The 22,660-nt window shown below is 39.6% G+C and overlaps 1 protein-coding gene across 2 annotated transcripts in view; it reads right to left on the reverse strand.

Moving 5' to 3' along the window:
* The window catches only part of LOC111149143 (WD repeat domain 19), a 96,525-nt gene that overhangs the window by 30,523 nt on the left and 43,342 nt on the right, over nucleotides 1-22,660 (reverse strand). For both annotated transcript variants that reach the window (XM_022506086.1, XM_022506088.1), the window contains 13 exons: nucleotides 21,446-21,595; nucleotides 18,365-18,512; nucleotides 18,031-18,235; nucleotides 16,476-16,635; nucleotides 16,164-16,274; nucleotides 13,268-13,377; nucleotides 9,070-9,127; nucleotides 6,223-6,363; nucleotides 6,060-6,142; nucleotides 5,512-5,595; nucleotides 4,176-4,322; nucleotides 3,670-3,794; nucleotides 1,468-1,580 (listed from right to left, as the gene is read on the reverse strand). In XM_022506086.1, the coding sequence (XP_022361794.1) occupies nucleotides 1,468-1,580; nucleotides 3,670-3,794; nucleotides 4,176-4,322; nucleotides 5,512-5,595; nucleotides 6,060-6,142; nucleotides 6,223-6,363; nucleotides 9,070-9,127; nucleotides 13,268-13,377; nucleotides 16,164-16,274; nucleotides 16,476-16,635; nucleotides 18,031-18,235; nucleotides 18,365-18,512; nucleotides 21,446-21,595 (1,635 nt within the window). The remainder of the gene's footprint in view (nucleotides 1-1,467; nucleotides 1,581-3,669; nucleotides 3,795-4,175; nucleotides 4,323-5,511; nucleotides 5,596-6,059; nucleotides 6,143-6,222; nucleotides 6,364-9,069; nucleotides 9,128-13,267; nucleotides 13,378-16,163; nucleotides 16,275-16,475; nucleotides 16,636-18,030; nucleotides 18,236-18,364; nucleotides 18,513-21,445; nucleotides 21,596-22,660) is intronic.

A 22,660-nucleotide genomic window follows, 5' to 3' on the forward strand; every position in this document is an offset into this window, starting at 1 on the left:
TTTCACACACTCAAAGTAATGATAGTTCCTGAAAGTACCCTCCTCTCAGCCAGGGGCGTGTGTTGTCTGGGTCTTAAAATACACTCTTGAAAGGCTGAGTGCAGTCTCAGCGATGGAAGGATCCAGTGAACCTTCTACAGAATTTAGTTCAGACTTCTGGTGAGAGGAGAATGAAAAATAAGCCCTTTTTCATTGTGAAGAAATAATTATTTTCATTCATTTGTTCGTCCGACAGGTATCTACTGCCCATGTGCTACTACATACATGAGACTGTGCTGGCTGCTGGGGAGAATCCCAGGAAGGACAGATCTGTGTAATGCCATGATATAAGGAACCAATTATTTTAAGTCGTAATGGGCTAATTCCACAACACTACACCATCACATCTATGAAGAAAATTAAGGTTATAAAAGTTTAAATGATAAAGGGGCAGTATGACTGGTTGTTTTCATAGGTGCTCCGAGGAAGAAAAGTTGATCTACATGGGGATGGTCCCAAAGGTGCCACCCAGGAAAAATGACTTGAAGAGGAACAGGTCCGTGGTAGGTGGGGAAGAGGAGAATCTAGATGAGAAAAGGACTGGGAAAAGGCTAGCAGGAATATAGGTTTTTTCCAATGGAAACAGCTAGATGCCAGCAGCTGGCTGGGAAGTTCCGGCTCATTGGTCAATTTGTGGGACTTCTCTTGAGTGTCAGTTAAGGAGTCTGGACATTATCTAAGTGGCCAGAAACTCTAAGTTGGTGGCCAGAAAGCTGAGTTCACACACAGTGTTTTTTTTTGGTGAGTGAGGTATTATACAAATATCTGGGTCCCTATTTTAAAATTGGGAGACTGAGACTTCTGTTTCTCATGAAAAACCCTCTGATCGGGCACTAGTAGGACCACTTCCTGAAAGGCAACAATGTTCTGGTAGCAGAAGCTATTTCTGTTAGACCAAACAGGTGCCACCCAGTAGTCCCCAACCTGTCACACAATGAATGCACAGCATTGCTTAGTTCTGTCCTTGCTAGAACCCCTGCTGTGGGGCTCTTTAGCAATGCAAGTATGTACCATTTGGGGAACAAAATGTAGGGTGAGTTATAGGGACAGAAACTAAAAACAGGGAAAATAGAAATAATATTTTAATAATCGAATAATAAGTGGGGTGACCCAGGTCTGAATTAAGTCGATAGTAGGTAGAATGAAAAGGGACAGATGTCAGAGATACTACAAAGGAAGAATGTGACTGGCTGTGGGAGAGAGAGGATTTAAAGTTAACTCAGACTTCAGATCTGGGTGTCTGGGAGCATAATATATTTTAAAATATTTCTAGGGCACCTGGCTGGCTCAGTTGGTGGAACATGTGACTCTTGATCTCAGGCTCATGAGTATGAACCCCACATTGGGCATAGAGATAACTAAAAAAAAAAAAAATTCCCCTAAGCATTCCCATGGAGTTCAATGTGTATTTTCTTGGGAAATACTAACTCGTGAATACTGGCCACACAGCAGGAAGAATTTTCCAGCCTGAAAATGTCTTTTTTCTCCTTCAAAATATAAGGCGATGCTTTGATAGTCTTCATTAGAAGTATCTTCAGAACCTACGACAGAAGTTCATTGAGTAAAACATCTGAGCAAAAGGTGTTTACCTTTTATTGTTAACTTAAAAATAAGATCCAAAATCAGATGATTAAAAAAAATTTAACTGTGAATATCAGTGTTGCTATGAGTGTTTGTTTTCCTCACAAAACCCCTTCACCATCATTACCCCAAATATCAACTCTGTTGCATCTTCTTTTCACTCAAACAGGAATCAGGACAGGAAATGAGGAGGCTTTGTGAGAATCTAGGTTGTGGTTTGACATTACCCTTTGTAACTTTTATCCATCTTTCAGAGCCTTATCTCCTCTCCTGAAACAACAGGAACAACTAGGACTATAATCGCCATCGTGATGGGCTTAGAGTTTCGGAACAATCACAGGTCAACTTTAATAGAAATGTAATCCGTCTCCCCGTCTCAGCACTGCCTGGTTTCGACAACTGTCTGTATTTGTCAGACAAATAAGGAGGTAATATTCAAGTAGCCCATAGATGCCATTTAAAGATAATTACTGTTTTTCTTTATATGTTAAGCAAAGAGGGAGAAGGACCTAAAATCATTGCTTACATTTACACAGAGGAGTCGGAGGTCCATTAATGTACCAAATATAACGATAGCCCTGGGCCTCCAGCCCAAGGTACAGAGGAAGTTTATGGGAGAAGGGGGTAAAGAAAGGTGGAGAAAAGTAACTCTGTGTGTGTGTGTGTGTGTGTGTGTGTGTGTGTGTGTGCGTGTGCGTGCGCATACGCGCAAGCAAAAAAATGCTTATGAAATGAAAAAAATCTCAAATGCATTAGTGCTGTGGTGATCGGCAGTGTTGAGACAGAAATGTCATCTGTCAAGCTAAACGTTAATGAGTCTAATGTTCCTTTTGTCTGTATTTCCTTTTTTTCTTTAGCTGTTTATTTTCTCCAATTATCTGAATGGCTTTGTAAGATATTAGAAGATGCTTTTACCTATTTGTTCCCTTAAAGACTGAAAGAAAGATTTTTTCATAAATCCTATCATCAATTCTTATGGATTCACAATTCTTTTGTGAATTAAAAAAAACAAAAAACAAAATAACAGAAGGTTGCCTGGGTGGCTCAGTCCATTGAATGTTGGGTCTTGATTTCAGCTCAGGTCTTGATCTCAGGGTTGTGAGTTCAAGCCTCACATTGGGCTCCACACTGTGCACGGAGCCCACTTAAAAAAATAAATAAAAATAAGTAAGTAAATTAAAAAACCCAAAATAACACAGAAGGACCAACACTTATATGTCACTTATATGAAACACTATGAATCATTAAATTTATAGACACAGAAAGTACAACAGTGGCTGTCAGGGGCTGGAGGAGAGGGAAACGGGGAGATACTGCTCACTGAGTACAGGGTTTTAGTTCAAGATGATGGAAAAGTTCTGAAAATGGGTGGTGGTGATGGTTGTACAATGCTAATGTACTTAATATGACTGAACTGTACATGTAAAAATGGTTAAAATGGTAAATTTATGTTATGTGTACTTTTCCACAATAAAAACAAAACAAAATAAAATACCACCACAAATAACATTATATATGAATCTCAAAATTATTTCAGTGGTTTCTAGGAATAATTGCAAACAAGGGAAGAAAACCTATTAGGCAAGTGTTCTCAGAATAGAAAAATTCTCTTTTGGACCTTCTTCTGGAAAACCGTATCTCGCTTATATCACTCTTCATCCAAGTATAATCATATAATCTTAATTTATAAGTCAATTTAAAACATTTATGAAAATATTTCTTAAAAAATTCTTTAGTGTTTTCAGTTACCTTCATTTTGGAACCTTGTTTTAACACTGGTTGACAAACAGCAGAATTTGGGAAATCGGACCTCTTTTAAAGGTCCCCCCAAAAACTGGATTTTTGAAAATGGTCTTATAATTCCATCTCACTTTGAGACAGTAGGAATCCTGAAATCCGACAAGTACCATACAGATATGCGTGTGTCTATGTGTAAATGGTGTGAGGGTATGTGCTTGGGGCATGCCTATCGGAAACTTGAATCGTAAGAGTTGAGGATTCCTATGATACAAATCTTTAAGAGAAATGAGGGCAAACAGTGGTATTTACCAATAATGTCTGCATAGATTTCCATTTTGTTGTGCTGCTGAGCCAGTGTGAAAGCTTCATTATTACATTTGGACATAACAAGAAACTGGATGGCAGACCCGTAGTCACCCAACTGTAGGAAAAACCTAAAACAAAGTAACTTTCATCAGTTTGACTCATTTCAAGTAAGTTTGTCATTGACAAAATAAAATCTTTCTGCAACTATGAGAAGCCACTGAAGAAAACAGGCAAACCGCAGTTCTACACTTTAGGCTTGTGTTCGAAAAGCATTACTCTCACGCACTGACCGCAACAGGCACACTTTGAACTTAAATACTCAGACCAAACCAAAAGACTAAATATTCCCTTGGAGTTTTCAAAGGGAATATTTGAGTTTTCAAAGGGAGTATTTAGTCTTTGGAAAATTTTTTGTTTTAAAATTTTAAAAATTTGGTACGAAATTTATTTGATGAGGGGAAGTGCGGACTTTCTTTTTTTGGAACCCCAAAGAACATGCATTCTGTTACCTGGCTACCATTTTGGCGCCATCCAGAGACTGGGTCTCTCTGACAATACTGACAGCCTCCTCAGGATTGTTGAGGTGATCCAGATAGATGCGGATGACACTGTTCCACTGTTTCGCATTCTCATAAGCCACAACAGCTTCTTTGTATCTGCAAGAAATACTTAGTTCAGAACAGCTTTCTTAACACTGTTGCATTGGGGAGAAATGTCAATAAACGGGACAATTTTTTAATGATAGTGATTTCTTTCTTTCTTTATTGGAGAGAGAGAGAGAGAGAGAGAGAGAGACAGCAAGAGAGGGAACACAAGCGGGGGGGTGGGTGGGAGAGGAAGAAGCAGGCTCCCTACTGAGTGAGGAGCCCGATGTGGGATTTGATCCCAGGACTCTCAGATCATAACCTGAGCCAAAGGCAGATGCTTAACCACCTGAGCCACCCAGGTGCCTGTTTGGTGGTGGTTTCTTATTTTTCTTGAACTACTTCTTCATCAGAAAGAATATAAGGACTCGTCTCACTAAAATGTGTTCTTTTTACAGGTTTAATAAACTAACAGTAAAATATTCACATTGAATTGTGTTTTCTCACCTGAATCATGTAATTTTTTACACTTTACTTTTTTTGGAGTGGGAAGACTAAAACAGTGGTATAAGCTTATTTTAGAAAACAGAAAATACAGACTATTCCACATTTACAGGTATAGCAAAAAGTGATCTATAAAATCTTTGTGTGTCAACCTCTAGATGGAGCTCGAGACTTCTCTTCATTCCCCACTAGCTCTCCATCCAGCTCTTTCCATTCTAGTAAGACATTTAATGAGGTAGAGCTTTTTCATGTTTATACGAAATACAATTTCATAATTGTGTTTCCTCCTCTGGGAACCCTTGACTTTGAGTTTCTTATAGCATGTTGCTGGGAATCTTTGTATGTTTTGGATATTAACTATCCATTGCTGTATCTTGACACTGTTTTGTGGCTCTCACTGAGCTATCATGGGTGGGGAATTTGTATTCCTTCACTGTTCTTATCCTCTGCATCCATGTTATCCTTCATAATAAAATGATGATCACTTTGTTTTCATGCCACATTACATCAAAAATATCAACCTTAATATTTAACTCTCAAATACAAGAGACAGTAGCCTATATTTGAATATACAAGGGATCAATTGAGGTATATAAGTTACGGGAGAGACTGAACATTCTGGCATTCAGGCAAGATGAAGGCAAAAGATGTTTCCTTCCTCCACTCTGCCTTTTGCAGAGGTTGCAAAGGTTGATGGTTAATTTATCAAACTTACAAAGTGCTTTAAATCTGAATGAATCTGAGAATCCATACAAACCTTCCATCGGCTTCTTTCGCTTTGGCATACTGCAAGTGAATCTTTGGGGAAGAAACACGAGGCAGAAGCTCACCAACTTTGGCCCTAGAAGGCAGGTTTTGGAGAATAATGTCAGCACTATGTTCAAACCCGAGGTAGTGTCCTACAATCAAATGTTAGTTTTTAGGATTCAAAATAGTTATCACAATCTTTAAAGAAATCTTGGCTCCTATAGGTAGAAGCGGACGTAACTGCTTTTCCTTCTGACCCCACACCCCTGCCCTCCCTCTCTGTGGGAAACCAAGACAGTGGTTGAGCTCTTCGGGGACAACAGAGCTTTTTCCCCTAGTAACTTGTCTGATCAGAGATCTCCCCACACCAGACTGATAGGACATACTGTTCTTTGGAAAGTGAACTATGAACATGAGCTCACAGAAGAAGAAGAAGGAGATAAAGAGAAGAGGGAACAGGATGTCCAGGAGGGAGGAACTGCAAGGAAACAAGAGGGGAGACCACCAGGACCCCTTCATTTCCACACCTGCTTGGAACAAGTTTTAGCCAATTCTTACCAATTCTTACAGCGGATGTAAACCGAGGCTGCTTTGTCATAATAGAGACCCTTTTCATACAGTTGGGCTGCTTCTGAAAATTGCTAAATTAATAGGAGATTATTAAAACACTGAATTTATTACATGAAAGTGCCCATGAATATTTATGCAGAGACAAGCACACCTTCATATTCTCCAATATGGCGCCACAGTCTCTTTTAAGGACCCTGCTGGGATGCTTCAGCGCCTGGTTAACCCCTCGGCGTATGTCTCCCATTCTTATGGACATCTGGGCCACCCCAGCCAGACACACTTCATCGTGTTCCTGAAATCATAAGGCAAATAACTTACAAATCAGACCCTAAGTTAAACTGATTTATTTCAGCCAAACAATTAATTTAAATCTAAAATGAGCCCAAACACTACTTTCATTAACCCTTCCAGGCAAATCTCAAGGTTATGAAATAACACAGAGTCCTTTTTTTTTTTTTAAATCACCCGTTACAAAGCCATACTTTTTTTCTTTAGAAGTCTAGATCTTTATAAATATCTAACAATTTCACTCATATGTGGAAGTTAAGAAAGAAAACCGATGAACATAGAGGAAGGGAAGGAAGAATATGATAAAAGCAGAGAGGGAGGTAAGCTATAAGAGACTCTTAGCTACAAAGAACAATCTGAGGATTGCAGGGGGGAGGTGGGTGGGAGGTCGGGGTAACTGGGTGATGGGCATGAAGGAGGTCACTTGATGGAATGAATACCAGGTGTTAAATGCAACTGATGATTCACTAAATTCTTCCCCTGAAACTAATAATACACTTATGTTAACTAACTTGAATTTAAATAAACCTAAAAAGAAGTCTAGATCGTTGATGCTTAAGAACAAATTTTTACTACCCCATGTCATAATGCCTTGTATATCTTTGTATGTCTTCTTGGTATAAAATTTTATACCAAGAAGTAATATATCTGGTACACAGCATAAATGCTATGAGCAAAATTAAGGAAAAAAACCATTTATGGAATTGAAGATTTCTCCATTAGACAGGATTAAACATTAAAAACTTTATATAAAATTGCCTAATTCATTAAAGATAACTAGAGAAATTTTCAAGTAATTAATGTGTACTAGTGAACTATACTGTCAGATTGCATTTTATGCACCAGGTCTAGAACACTCTGGTGATGGAAACGTTCTGTACCTGCCTGGTCCAACGTGGTAGCTAACAGTCACGAGCAGCTCTTGAGTAGCTGAAATATGGCCAGTGTGACAGAGGAACTGAATTCTAAATTTTTTTTCATTTTCATGAGTTTAAATAGCCATGTGTGGCTAGCAGCTACTGTATTCAATAACACGGATTAACAAAAAAAAAACACCTAAAATATATGTAGCCAAAGAAAAGATCAAAAACCCGAGTTACATGGACAAAGGATATGATCAGGCAATTCATAAAAAAACATGTAATTGACCAAGAAATAAAACATGCTCAGCTCCACTAATAATCAAATACACATAAAATACCTTTTTTTGGCTTATGAAATTGGTAGAGGAGATAACACGGTAACATTAGATGTTGTTGGAAATGGGGGGTGGGATCGACACCTCCATACAGACAGGCCTTTAGCTGTGTAAGTCGCTATAAATTCTTTTGGAGAGCAACCTGACATTGTAAGAAATTAAAATCATACATTCTATGACCTAGAAATCCCATCTATAAGAATATATCCTTCAGAAATACTATCTTAGGTAGTTAGAGATACAAGTATACTAGGTAGAACATTCATTGCAGTATTTTCATAGTAAAAAAAAAAAAGCAAAAACAAATAAAATTCAATAAGGGAGTAGATGAAAAAACTGTGCACATCTAAACAACAGGACATGAGGGGGAGCCTAGATGGCTCAGTGGGTTAAAGCCTCTGCTTTCTGCTCAGGTCACGAAGGAGCCTGCTTCCTCCTCTCTCTGCCTGCCTCTCTGCCTACTTGTGAGCTCTGTCTGTCAAACAAATAAATAAAATCTTTAAAAAAAAAATAAATAAAATAAACAACAGGACATGAGAAACTCTTAAAAGATTAAAATCGATTTGTGTGTATTGACTTGAAAGACCATGAAGAAAGCCAAATGCTGCTTTTCATAGAATGGATTTCAGTTCATCTTTGCTAAATGAATGGAAATGAATGATTCCGTATTTAGTAAAAACCCACATCTCATACATATATCTGCATGCTTACAAGAGATTCTTGTGTGGAAACATATAAAACTGTGACCAGTGGTTACCACTGAGTCATGTGATAGAGGAGAGAATGAAAAGGTGACTTTTCATGTCACACTGTCGCAGTTTTTTAAATTGACTGTAATGAAATTATGACTTCTATAATAAAAATTCTAGATAAAAGAAAGGAAATAAGATTTTCACTCTTTACAAGACATCACGTAAAAACATCAAATAAAATTTTCACTCTTAACAAGACATCATGCAAAAACATCAAATAAGATTTTCACTCTTTACAAGACATCACGTAAAAACATCAACTTTTATTGCAAAATTTGGCTTCTTGAGCTAAAATTCTAGGGGGAGAATGGGCTGGAATAGTGGGTAAAGTCCATGCTTTCCAGGATCATCATAAAAGATACAGCGTGACAGATGAAGGGGCAGAATGGACTTTATGGCATGGGAGTTAACTTCTCAGTGGTTAGTGAAACGTTTTAAGAGAGTGAAAGGAAAAGCTTCGTGAAAATCATAGTCAGCCTATACATGGGAAGGCATAAAAATTTTACTCCCAGCATTAACAAGAAGCTCACAGTTAATATACAAAGGAAAATATCTCTTTTTCAGACTGATAAAAATATTTTCACCTTCAGTTTTTAAGTGTTTTTAAATGATGAAACTATATCCTTTGCAAGGTTGTTAATAAACTGAAAAAGAGCTCACCTACCAGATACTGAATAAATAAGAAGCAATTCAGACAATGGCTTTTTAAACGAAACTAACAAACCTGAAGATAATTACACATATCTTGATTCAAGGTTACCTTCTGATCACCAGTTATTCCTTTCTCATAATGAGCCAAAGCATTTACATAATCACCCCTGAAAGAAAAATCAGAGTGAATTTCAATACATAAATATGTATCATATTTACATAGACAAGATTTAAAAGATAATCTTTGTCACTGGGTTGCTTGAGCTCACAAAAGATGTGATACACAACATACAAGCTTTTTTTTTTTTTCAAGTGCAGTTCATTTTAAAAATGATTACAGGGGCACCTGGGGGTGGCTCAGTCAGTTGAGCGTCTTTTTTTTTTTTTAAGATTTTATTTATTTATTTGAAAGAGAGGCAGTGAGAGAGAGCATGAGCGAGGAGAAGGTCAGAGGGAGAAGCAGACTTCTCGTGGAGCTGGGAGCCCTATGCGGGACTCGATCCCAGGACTCCGGGATCATGACCTGAGCCAAAAAGCAGTCGTCCAACCAACTGAGCCACCCAGGTGTCCTACATCTGACTCTTGATTTTGGTTCAGGTCATGGTCTCTTGGGTCGTGAGACCGAGCTCTGTGCTGACCAGGGAAACTGCTCAAGATTCTCTCCCCCACTCCCTCGGCTCCCCACCCCAACATGCACTCTCTCTCAAAAAATAATAATTATAAAGCTAGATTATGCGAGACTGTAGGGTACTTACTTTGTAGTATGTCAGGCATTTTGGGGGGCTATGTTAAATGTGATGGGCCACTTCTGGGGGGAATCCTTTATGTTTAAAAAATTATTTTTTAAATTCAAGTATAATTAACATACAGTGTTGTTAGTCAGGTGTACAATGATTCAACGAATGCGCCTCAGTGCTCATCATGGAAAGTGTACTGTTAATACCTTCCACCTACTTCACCCCCTGCCCCATCTCCCCTCTGCCAACCACCAGTTTGTTCTCTATTTTTAGGAGTATGGGTTGTCTTTTTTCTTCATTTATTTTGTTTCTTAAATTCCACCTATGAGTAAAATCATACAGTATTTGTTTTTCTCTGACTTAATTTCTTTTTTTTTTTTTAAGATTTTATTTATTTATTTGATAGACAGAGATTACAAAGTAGTCAGAGAGGCAGGCAGAGAGAGAGGAGGAAGCAGGCTCCCCGCTGAGCAGAGAGCCCAATGTGGGGCTCAATCCCACGACCCTGGGATCATGACCTGAGCCGAAGGCAGAGGCTTTAACCCACTGAGCCACCCAGGCGCCCCACTCTCTGACTTAATTTCTTTTTTTTTTTTTAATAGTTTTTTTTTTTTAAAGATTTATTTATTTGACAGACAGAAATCACAAGTAGGCGGAGAGGCAGGCAGAGAGAGAGAGGAGGAAGCAGGCTCCCCGCTGAGCAGAGAGCCCGACGCGGGGCTCGATCCCAGGACCCTGGGATCATGACCTGAGCCGAAGGCAGAGGCTTTAACCACTGAGCCACCCAGGCGCCCCTGACTTAATTTCACTTAGCGTTTTACCCTGTAGATCCACCGGTGTTATTACAAATGGCAAGACTGCACTCTTTTTTACGGCCAAGCAAACACCGCATTGTGTGTACACCACACCCTCTGACCCGCTCATCTGTTGGTGGACACTCGGGTTGCTTCCCCATCTAGGCTCTTGTAAATAACACTGCAGTAAATGTAGGATTGCATTCAAAAATACATCTTTTTGAATGAGTGTTTTCAGGGTTTTTTTTGAGTAAATACCCAGTAGTGTGATTACTGGATCATATAATAATTCTGTTTTTAATTTTCTGATGAATCTCCATGCTGTTTTCCACAGTGGCTGTTCCAGTTTGCATTTCCACCAACAGTGCACGAGGGTTCCTTTTTCTCACATCCTCACCAATACCTGTTTCTTGTGTTTTTTATTTTAGACATTCTGACAGGTGTGAGATGATATCTGATTGTGGTTTTGATTTGCATTTCCCTGATGCTGAGTGCTTTTCCACGGATCTCTTGGCCATCTGTATGTCTTCCTTGGAGAAATGTTTGTTCGTGTCTTCTAAATAGGCCACTTTTGATGATCTCTTTTTGGGCACTAAATGACAGTCACGTGACCATGAAAATGAATGTATTTTCTGAAGGCCCAATATTTGTAAGAAGAATATGTATTGAAGGGATCAGGGTAGACACGAAGGAACACGGTTAGGATTACAGTATCAAAGGTCCTGGTTCTTACTGAGATAAAAAGCATTATATATAATATAAATAACAATAATACTCCCATAACTGATGCTAACATTGGTATGCATATCCACAAGACCTATTTATTATCTTGCTTTATCTGGGACAGAATGAATCCTGTGATTTGTGGCTGAGGCCCAACTGCAGATCCATCTTCCTCTAAAAATGGCGCTAAGCTCCATGCGAGCTCCATCTTTTATCAGCTGAGGCAAGTTATCCAACCTCCCTAAGCCTCACTCGGTTTCCTCACCCACTAACCTACTTAGTTACTATGATTACAAAGGAAATGCTTGATCACTGGGGACTGGGTGTGTGTCTAGATCAGAGTCCAAATAGCAGTGAAAGTTTTGGGAGTTGGTGGTGAGAAAGTGCTAGAAATTTTAAGAAATATCAACAAAGCACTGGCTTTCAACGGACCTCAGCTCACCCGACTATAACAAGACAAAGTTTTAGAGTTTGCTACAAAAGCTCCGATGTCCCCCCAAAAGGAGAAAATAAATGTTTTCTCCACGGTCCAAGGGTTTACTAAGGTGTCTGTGTTCTGGGAGGATATGGTGGGTCATTTTCCAATGAAATGACCCTTTTCCCTTTAGCACAGAGGTTTTGTGCTCTAAGACCCTGTCACTCTCAGGATGGAGATGGAATGCCAAGGCACTGGGAGGCCGTGACCTTTAGGTTATGCACTAAGATTGCAATTTGTCCTTTTTAATATATGAAGTTACTTTTTTTAAAAATAGATTTTATTTTAAAATAAGCTTTACACCCAACATGGGACTTGAACTCACAACCCTGAGGTCAAGAGTCACAGGCGCTACCAACTGAGCCAGCCAGGCGCCCTTCCAGAGTTACTTTTTAAGGGGCAAATATGTGACAAACTTAAATTGAGGTTGGCTACAAAAGAAATGAAATCTCTAAAAAGTTTTTATTTGGAAGATATAAAATTTCAAATAAGGGAGGACGGTTAGACATGAAAGACCACTTTTTGAAAGCATGATTTCTCCAGATATAGTTTGGGTGTCCATATTCTCAGTGAATCCAAAGTCAGCTGAAAATAAAGAGGAACTATACAAAAATATTTTTTAAAAACCGTTAGAACCATTTTTTCTTTGTTCAAAGACCAATACTTTTCCACATTTCACTATTTTTGAAATGGCAATGTATAATCAATGTCAAAAGAAACTGTCCAGGGGTGTGATACAGTCGTTACTGTACGTACCTGTGTGAACTGAATTTGCAAGAAAATTATTCACTTGAATTGCCTCTCCAGCTATTTAAATGCCTCGGTAGCACTAAGCATGGCTGCCTGTGAGCTTAACACTGGATTCTGAATGCTTCTACCATCACACTTTTACGCAGCCATGAAATAAAAATCTACATTCTGTAATTAGGACTACCGACAAGGTGGTCGAGCAGCAAAGAGCATCAGAAAACTCTAAGGCTCTTGGAACTGACAGTTTCCCAAGGTAGGAGAGATCTGCGAAGCCGACTCATGTAGCACGAAGGATTACTACTCAAGCGTTGAATGACCACCTGTGAAAAGCTTCGGGCTTGACTTTCAACCCAACCTTTATGCAGATGCAATTCAACTTAGAGAGAGGAAAACTATAATTTTAAGCAAACAGAAGATGTAGACCAAATTCTGTGCTTTTCACTATGACTTGAAATTACACTGCAAAGCGGCGAAGGGTTCGAAGAGGTCAAGGTCATGAACACGGGCTGTGAAAAGCAGTCCGCCCCCCCCGATACTATGCATAACTGCTGCTGGCCAAGTGCGATTCCAAACAGTAGCTAGATTCTTGGTGTAGGAAAGGCTTACACCCAGACTTCAGTTTTGATGCTGAAAATGACAGTGGATAAAGGCCTGGACAAGCCTTCGCTAGTGAGAAAAGACAATTTTTTTGGAACTACAGATATATAGATTTCTACCTCTAACAAGCAATTACTCAGTCAATGGAGGGCCTTCTCATTAATGGCAGCTCGGAATTGGGGATATTCAGCAGTTAGCGACTGACCAAAAAACATAAAGAGAAGGACTTACGTGAATTCAAGCTGAATAGCATATTCTTTTGATATAAACGGTATCTGGTCCGGGGCTAAGCGCTTTGCCAGTTGTAGCGCACTGTCCCAGTGCTGTAAATCCCTTCTCATCTGTCGGGAAGACAGAGACCTTAATTTCAAATGAACAAATTACTTTGCATTGTTACCATATAGTGCTAGTTTTACCAGAAGTGATTAGAAGAGCTTTTTGTTTAAAAAGTGGAATTTGAGGGGCGCCTGGGTGGCTCAGTGGTTTAAGCCTCTGCCTTCGGCTCAGATCATGATCCCAGGGTCCAGGGATCAAGACCCACATCAGGCTCTCCACTCAGCAGGGAGCCTGCTTCCTTCTCTCTCTCTGTCTGTCTCTCTGCCTACTTGTGATCTCTATATGTCAAATAAATAACTAAATCCTAAAAAAAAAAAGGTGGAATTTGAGGGGTGCCTAGGTGGCTCGGTTGGTTGGGCAACTGCCTTTAGCTCAGGTCATGATCCCAGAGTCCCGGGATGGAGTCCTGCATCGGGTTCCCAGCTCCACAGGGAGTCTGCTTCTCCTTCTGACCTTCTCGCTCATGCTCTCTCTCACTGTCTCTCTCTCTCAAGTAAATAAATAAAATCTTAAAAAAAAAAAAAAGTGGAACTTGACCCTGTAACTTAACATAGTACTCAAACATACATTCTCAGTGGGAGTGACAGAGCTCCCACGGGGGTAAAACTGGTTCTTGGAGAGCAAAACCATCTTACTATTACAACGGCTTGTGGTCCTCCAAAACTCAACCCTCCCTAACAAAATATTATTTTTTTGGATTTAATTTTTACCCATATGAAAGAATTAAATTGAATTAAAATCAATTCCATCAATTAAGGTTAATTTTTCTTACTAGAGGGGAGAGAATAAAAAAAAAAGAGAAATACTTAACTATAGGAATTGATGTTATTTCCTGAGAAAATCTGAAATTACATGACTAATAGCAAACATAAAGATAAAATGTGAACATGTCTTTCTTCCAGGCTCCTGTGGTCTTTTATCTGCATCTGGGACACAATTCCAAACATAAACTAATCCTTAAAGAATCTTTTGGAGTTCATTCCTCACTTTAGTCACACTTTGTAAGGAATTAATAATAGCTAACATTTTTCCAAGTGCTATTCTTTGCCAGGTACTATTCGAGGACATTAGCTTGTTCAATTATCCTAATTGGGCCTTTAGCAAGTTACTTTTCTTGTACCCATTTTAGAGATCCAGAAATGGAGGCAAAGAGAGGCCAGTTTTATATACAAAGTTTGATATACAGAGCTAAGCAGCAGGGCTGTGCCTCTGACCTCTTTACCTGGCTAACTCCTCAGCCTTCACACTGAGGTTAAAGGAATGACAGGTACAAGCACCCCTCTCTACCCCTCTCCACCCATCACCTCAAATCCTTTACAAATCTGGTAGCAAACGGCAAGTGCTCACAGCTAAATGCAGAAGAATTAAGGTGGCATTTTTTCCTTCATATCACAACCATATCCCTACTTCAATGTGTACCAAGTCCAAGTTCAGGGTGTCCTCAATTGTTGCAAATAATATAAAATTATTTAAATTTTTTGTTAGAACAAAATTAATTCAGTTCACTTAAAATTTAAAGGTGTTTTTTTTCTAAATTTATTTGATAGAGAGAGAGATCACAAGTAGGCAGAGAGGCAGGCAGAGAGCCTGATGCAGGGCTCGATCCCAGGACCCTGAGATCATGACCTGAGCCAAGGCAGAGGTTTAACCACTGAGCCACCCAGGCACCCCAGTTCACTTAAAATTTAAAAATGGAAATTGGCTGTCAAGTAATTTGAAAAAAATGAAGTTGTAAAACCAATAGCAAGTATTTTTTAAAACACCTCCTCTGTGTAATTGAGCAAATGCTGATTTGAGGTAGGATAACGTTAATGACAATAGCTATCACTTTGCGTCTTAACTATTTTTTTTAAAGATTTTATTTATTTATTTGTCAGAGAGAGAGAGAGAGAGACGGCATGAGCCAGTGGGGTGGGGGCAGAGGAAGAAGCAGGGTCACCACTGAATAAGGAGCCTCATGTGGGACTAGATCCCAGGATCCTGGGATCATGACCCAAGCTGAAGGCAGACACTTAACTGATTGAGCCACCCAGGCATCCCAGGGTCTTTACTATTGATCAGGCAGTGTTCCAAAGGATTTAGCCTCATTTTAAAATCTTTATAGCAACCCTATAGACCAGATATTTTCCCCCTACTTTAAAGAAATGGACCAGGAGATAGAAAGATTAAATAACTTGTCCAGGGTGATACAGAGCTGGGATCTGAACCCAGACATGTCTACCCCTAAAGTCCCTGTTCTTAACTGCTATTCTATATAGCCACTTGGCCCTTGCACTGATCTGGGTCCTTCCCTCTGTTCTAGTCCTTCCCCTGCAATGCTCAAATCTCTGGGAAAGTAAGGTCCTTGGTAAACCTCTCAGTGCACAACAGAATCTCATATGCCAAGTAAAAGATACATGCACCTCAGTGTCCCCATTTGGCAATAGAGACAATAACTATCTCCTGGGATTGCTGTGAGGGTTAACTGAGTTAAAAATATATCAAGTGCTTAGGAAAGTGCCCGTCACATGTGGGCTCTCGATAAATGGTGGCTGTTGCCACGTGCATGCATTTTTGTAAATTACATAATCTGTTCCCTTTGGACACAACTGAGACTTGAAATTATTTGGTAACATTACAATTACATGCCTTTTACGGTTCCACAGAACACAGAATGAAAGTATTCTTGAAATTAATGAATACTCAGGAGTCTTAAAGCTGAAATGTCTAAATATCAGGAGGGGGAAGGCATGAGGCTTCCGGTGCTGAACAATTCTAATTACGTTCTTCCCAGCTTTATCCGCTGCCATACCTCCAGCGCAGCAATAGGACAGCTGGACGCAAGGTACAGGTCCTGAGCCAGGTTGAAATCACTAGTAAACATGGCAAGATGTCCCGCCAGAAGATTGTAGTCTTCTATTCCCTACAAATAAAAGCAGTTTTAATGAGAAGAAATAGAAGTGTTTCATTTTTTTTTTTTAAGCCTTTGCTTAGTAGGAAGTGGTTAAGGTTCTACCAATTAACTTGCTGATGAGTTAGGGAAGACTAACTGCGGAAACTTAACATGACTGAATACATACCATTTAAATCCGAATGCAGTTAAGTCTCGTGAGATGCTGCTTACCTTTATCTGTTCCAAGGACATCACCATGCCCACATTTCCGATTGTCCGATAGACGCGGATGGCAAACTCCACTTCCATGTGATGGAGACAAGCTCTGGCCAGCTCATTCCAGGCAGCGTGATCATTCAGAAGCTTGCACATTTCCCAAGCATCAGAAAACCTAGCATTTCAACATATCGGTTTCATCAGGGAGCTCTATTTGCCCCCTGGTTGGCAATTTTCAGGTTATATGGATTATCATGTTGGGTCTTAAATTTTGCAAAAACACTTCTTCATCTGTCATCCTCATTTCCAAGTTACAAAAAACTACATAAACTTTTCTTCCTTTATTGTACAGATCAATCTTTTTTCTTGGATGCCTTCTTCTCCTTCTTGCCCCTAGCTTGGGCTCTCTCTACCTCCTTCTCTCAAATAAATAAAATCTTTTTAAAATGTTCTTTAAAAAAGACCAAAAACATCTAAAATGTTTTTTAAACATTTAAAAATTTTAAATTTCAATACTTTATTTATTTATTTATTTATTTATTTATTTACTAGAGAGAGAGAACACCCACAAGCAGGGGTACTGGCAGGCAGAGAGAGAGGGAGAAGCGGGCTCTGATGCAGGACTCGATCCAGAACCTTGGAATCATGACCTGAGCTGAAGGCAGATGCTTAACTGACTGAGTCCCCCAGGTGTCCCCTGACTGGTATTTCAAAGGTGGTGACTAGATGAGATTGTCATGAGGCTATCAGCCGAGAGGGCGGTCGGGGAGTGCTTAGAGTATGGATTTTTCGAGTGAGGGCCCGCGTTAGTGGGGGAATAGAGGGCAGCAGGGAGGAAAAGGTGTGGGGTGTGGGTGTGCGTTGGTGTCGGTGTGTATGTTGGGACATGTGCATGTGGGATTAGGACTGGGGGGAAAGCAGAGGCTGGGGAAGATGAGCTGTTTTAAACAGAGCGAGTGTGAGGAGCTCATGGACTCCCAAACACACAGCTGGTGGGTAGCAGTACATACAGGTTTAAGTGGAAGATACACGTTCTAGAGTCCGCCTCTTATGAATGCTATTGAGCTGTGTCAGTAGGGGAGATGCACTCAGGAAGAATCATTAGAGAAGAGAAGAGGGGCTCATGGAACCCTAAGGAACAGCAACATGTAAGACACGGTCGGAGCCACAAAGGAAAGCTCACAGCGGCCGTTAACAGGTAAGAAGCAGCAGCAGAAAAAGGACGTCCCCAGCAAGGCAAACCCAAACTTCTTATGTCGACATTGGGATACTGTTGAAATCATGAGGCTTATTAATTATTAATTATATAATTATTAATTACACCATAAGTGTACTATTTGGGTGATGACGAACCTCTTTGTTCTGAAGGGCTTCGGATAGTCGCACTTCTTTAGAATTCACACACATTCTCTACCCCCCCCACCCGGTTTTCTTATCTAAGCCTCACAATAATCCCATAAATGAGGCAAATACTATCATCTCCCCTACTTTAATGGGATTTGACCTTTAAAAATCACAAAAGCAAACAAGATGCTTGGGAGAAGGGGAGAAGTCTCTGGAGCCCCCCCACCTTTTGAGCATTAAAGTCTGCGACAGCATCTGCCGCAGCTCGCTCGGTCCCACGTCTTTTAAACTGTCGAGGAACTTGTGGGTGCTTAGGTAGATGTTGTTTATTTTCCCGCTCTGCGTCTGGCAGGTCAGCTCGCCGTTAAACAACAGCAAAGGTCTGTGAGAGAAGGGCACTTTGGTGCCTCCAGCCAAGATGACCTTGGACCCTAGATTTGAAAACAGACACCTTAATGTCAAAAGCAGATCTTCAGCCCATAAATCAGAAAGGAATGCTTTAATTTCACTGTCACGGAAATTTATTTACCAACAACTGCACAAGAAAAATGATTACGTACCTTGTATCGTGTCCTTGTGGAAGACGTAAGTGTACACCTTATCGTCATCGTAGGCAATAAATACGCCTTTATCCATCGGCCAGTTTTCCCAAAGAACACCTCTAATGGTTGGTGAAAAGTCTGGAATCTCATAGGTAGCATCACTGACCTACGAAACAGGATATACGCATCTGCCCCAAGTCGCACTGAAACTGTCACCGCCGGCCTGGGCAGGAGCCTGTTTGCCGCCCTGGCGGCCCGCGGCTTTCCCACCTTGTCCACCCCAACAGCACTCCAGCCACAGCGGGAAGGAAAGTTCTTTTCCTATTCCTGTACTAGATCTGGCTTGAAAGAAACCCCGGGGTTTGTATGGCAAAATCAAGACTTTTATCTAAAACTTGGTGCAAAAAATTAAATTAAATTAGAAAACAGTGCATTTTCAGGAAAAACGGCAAGTCTGGACACAAAAGCTTCAGCTTAATAAAACAAACAAAAAAAGATCAAAGCCGCTGAACACAACAGAAATTTAAACTACAAACACACCTGTGTTGAGAAAATTTTCAATACCTGGTATAGAAATGGTCCAGCTAGAGAAGAAACTAATTAATTCATACATATCTGGAAATCAAATAAACTCCACTGGGTCTGTTTTATTTCAAAGCCTTCTCTAGAACACACGCCAATAAATATAAAATGTACTGTTAGTGATATAAGCTATTAAAAAAAAATCAATGCACATATTCCACCAACCTCCACAGAAAGGCTTATATCTGCTCTGAATGTGCAGCTGAGCCATACACCCCTCCTCCCTCCCTCATCTTGCATATTGCTTGCAAAATAAGAAGGAAATGTAAGAGCACAGGCTAGCTAATGCTCTAGAGCTGAGCTGTGCAACAGAGTAGCCACTAGCTCACAGTCCCCAGGCTCTCTGAAAGCTGAAATGTGTCTAGGCTGACTGAGACGGAAGTTTAGACCACCCACTAGATCCAAGGGAGCTAGTACGAAAAAGGGGGTAAAACATTTCAGTCATATTTTATATCGATTACATACCGAAGTATTAATATTGGGTTGAACACATTAACATCAATTTCACCTGTTTCTTTTTATCTTCTTGTAAAAAAAATGTGGTTAGCAGAAAATTTAAAATTATATGTAGTTCTAATTATGTTTCTAATAGTGCTACTTATCAGGCATTGTGCTAATTACTTATTTATATGCAACCTGATTGAATTCTAACCTACTGTACAAGATAGGCATTCTTTTCTTAAAGATTTTCTTTATTTATTTGAGAGAGAGATAGCAGAGCACAAGAGAGGAAGAGGGCACAAGCAGGGGGAAGGGAAGAGGGAGAGGGAGAAGCAGGCTCCCCGCTGAGCAGTGAGCCTGAATCCGGGCTCGATCCCACGACCTTGGGATCATGACCTGAGCCGAAGGCAGACGCTTAACGACTAAGCCACCCAGGCGCCCCAAGGTAACCATTTCTTTGGTGCTTATTACATGGCAGGCACATACTAAACGCTTTACGCACATTGTCCCATTTCATTTTTATGTAACAAGCTACAGAGTAGGTAGAACTGCACCCATTTTGGGGGTACCTAGGTGGCTCAGTAGGTTAAGCCTCTGCCTTTAGCTCAGGTCACGATCTCAGGGTCCTGGGATTGAGCCCCACATCGGGCTCTCTGCTCAGCGGGGAGCCTGCTTCCCTCTCTCTCTCTGCCTGCCTCTCTGCTTACTTGTGATCTCTGTCTGTCAAATAAATAAATAAAATATATAAAAAAAAAAAGAAGAAGAACTGCACCCGTTTTATCAACGGTGAAACTGGGATTCCGATCAAAGCGAGGGCTCTGGAGGAAGTCACCCCGGGCTCAGACCACAGATGCCAAGGTCACACAGTCCAAGGTCACACAGTCAGAAAATGGCAAGTCCAAGTGAGCCCAGGCGCAGAGCTTGGGCAGCTCGGACAAGGACCATGTTACAGAAAGGGGATTTGTCCAAGGGGAATTTCCTGATCAAGTAGAGAGAACTCAGGGGTTATTGTGCTATTTATGGCATTTGTCCTCATTTGTTCTGTGACTGGGAGAGGAATGGGTTGAATTAATAATTGGCCCATTGGGAATTTTGCTTCAATAATCCAGGAGCTCCTGTGGGGAAACCTGTTCCATTTATCAAATGTAACAAAGATTTATCAAAGATAAAAAGAGGAAAAAAAGAAAAAAGTTGAAGGAAGAGAAAGAGAGACAGGAAGGAAGGAAAGGAAGAGAGAAAAGGAAGGAAGGAAGGAAGGAAGGAAAGATCATGACCTCTGTCTCAGGTCATGATCTCAGGGTTCTGGGATCAAGCCTGCATCAGGCTCCTGGCTCAGAAGGGAATCTGCCTCTCCCTCTGCCCCTCCCCACCCTGCCCGTGCTCTCTCTCTCTCTAATAATTAAATACAATCTTAAAAAAAAAAAAAAAAAAAAAAAAAAGATGCCTCCAAGAGCAGCTGTAGGCTATGTGAACTGTGACCAAGAACATACTAACATTAACTGGACATCAAAAGTAAGTAAATGAAAAATCCAAGTATGGTAAATGATGTAAAAACCTATCTCCTTTCTCTAATTTATTAAAAAAAAAAGTAAGGGGTTTATAAAAATAAGAGTAACTGATTCTAAAAGGGGTCTACCTGTTTTTAATCTATCATATACAAAAATACCTTTTCTTTCTGTTCAGGATCAATAAGGCAAGAGGAAAATCAAGTGAGATGGGCAGGCAGGAGTCCCTACCTCTGAAGCTTTTTGCATATCTGGAGAGAAAAGTCACATACGTCAAGATATACTGTAATATTGTGCAGTAAATAAAGTTAAAGTGGTACAGAATGTAACTGTTTTTCCATTTAAAGAATCTTTCTGAGACTGACACTATGAAAAACTGCAGAATAAAGGAAAAAGTTTTCTTGATGCAAATAGTTATAAAAATGGATCACAAATGTGATTTAACAAAGTACTCTAATCCTTGAACTAGTTATGGAACAATGATTTTATATATAATACATATTAAAAATACTTTTCTTAATATATTACCTTAAAAAAAATGAATGCTTAAAAAAAAATCTTCCAGACTTACTGGACAGTAGACAAATCCATCACTTTTTTCATCAATGAAAATTAATCTGGTCCCATTTGGGTCAGGAAAAATCTTTTTCACACCAACAGGATGTCGATAATCATTAACAAATTGCCAATCTTCGATGTAGAAATATTGAATAACACCAGTCTAAAGAAAAAAAAAAATCCAGTAATAGGAATAAAAAGGTTGCAAGAAAATACTTTAAGCACTTAAACACACTTCCAATTTTAAGAGAAAATGTACCATATTTTTCATGCAGGAAGAGTCTAAAACTAATATTTATTATATGTAAACGTACAGATCCAAGAGAGTAAGTGAGAATGTACATGTGATTCAACCGTTAGTTCTAATATTCTTAGTGATATTGAAGTATAATTGATTTTCAGAGTTTCCACTTATAGGAAATACCTTCACTGTTTAAGAATAACTTTCAAATCATGCTATTTTTAAATATTCTTGCTGTTAATTAAGACCAATTAGAAGACTGAAATAAAACCACCTCATGCAATCAACTGTATTTCTATATATTAGCAATGAACTATATATACCAAAATTTAGAAATATATTACCATTTACAATCACTCAAAAAAGATGAAATATTTAGGTATAAATTTAAGAAAACTTGCACAGGATTTGGATGCTGAAAACTATACAACCCTGATGAAAGAATCAAAGATCTAAATAAATGGAGGGTATACAGTGTTCATGGACTAGAAGACTCACCATAATAATCATGTTAATTCTCCCCAACGAATACACAGTTTTAATATAAACCCATATCTTGGGTATAACCTAGGAATGAAATTCCTGGGTCATAAGGTAGCTATGTTTATTTATTTATTTTTGTATAGATTTATTTATTTATTATTTTAGAGAAGGGGAAGGGACAGAGGGAGAGGAAGAGAGAGAATCTCAAGCAGACTCCCCACTGAGCGCAGAGTCGGAAATAGGGCTGGAAAACATAACCCTGAGATCATGACCTGAGCCGAAATCGAGTCAGATGCTCAATCAACTGAGCCCCCCAGGAACCCCTATGTCTAATCTCTTACAGAATTACCAGAGCATTCTGCCAAGCAGCTGCATCATTTTACATTCCCACCAGCAGCATATAAGAGTTCTGATTCTTCTCCAACCCCCTCAACACTTATTATTATCTGACTTTTTTTATTACAGCCTCATAGTGGATGTGATGAAGTCGTAACTTCACATTTA

Source organism: Enhydra lutris, unplaced genomic scaffold, assembly GCF_002288905.1.
Source record: "Enhydra lutris kenyoni isolate GAN:26980312 unplaced genomic scaffold, ASM228890v2 scaffoldscaffold21, whole genome shotgun sequence".
Taxonomy (NCBI): Eukaryota; Metazoa; Chordata; class Mammalia; order Carnivora; family Mustelidae; genus Enhydra; species Enhydra lutris.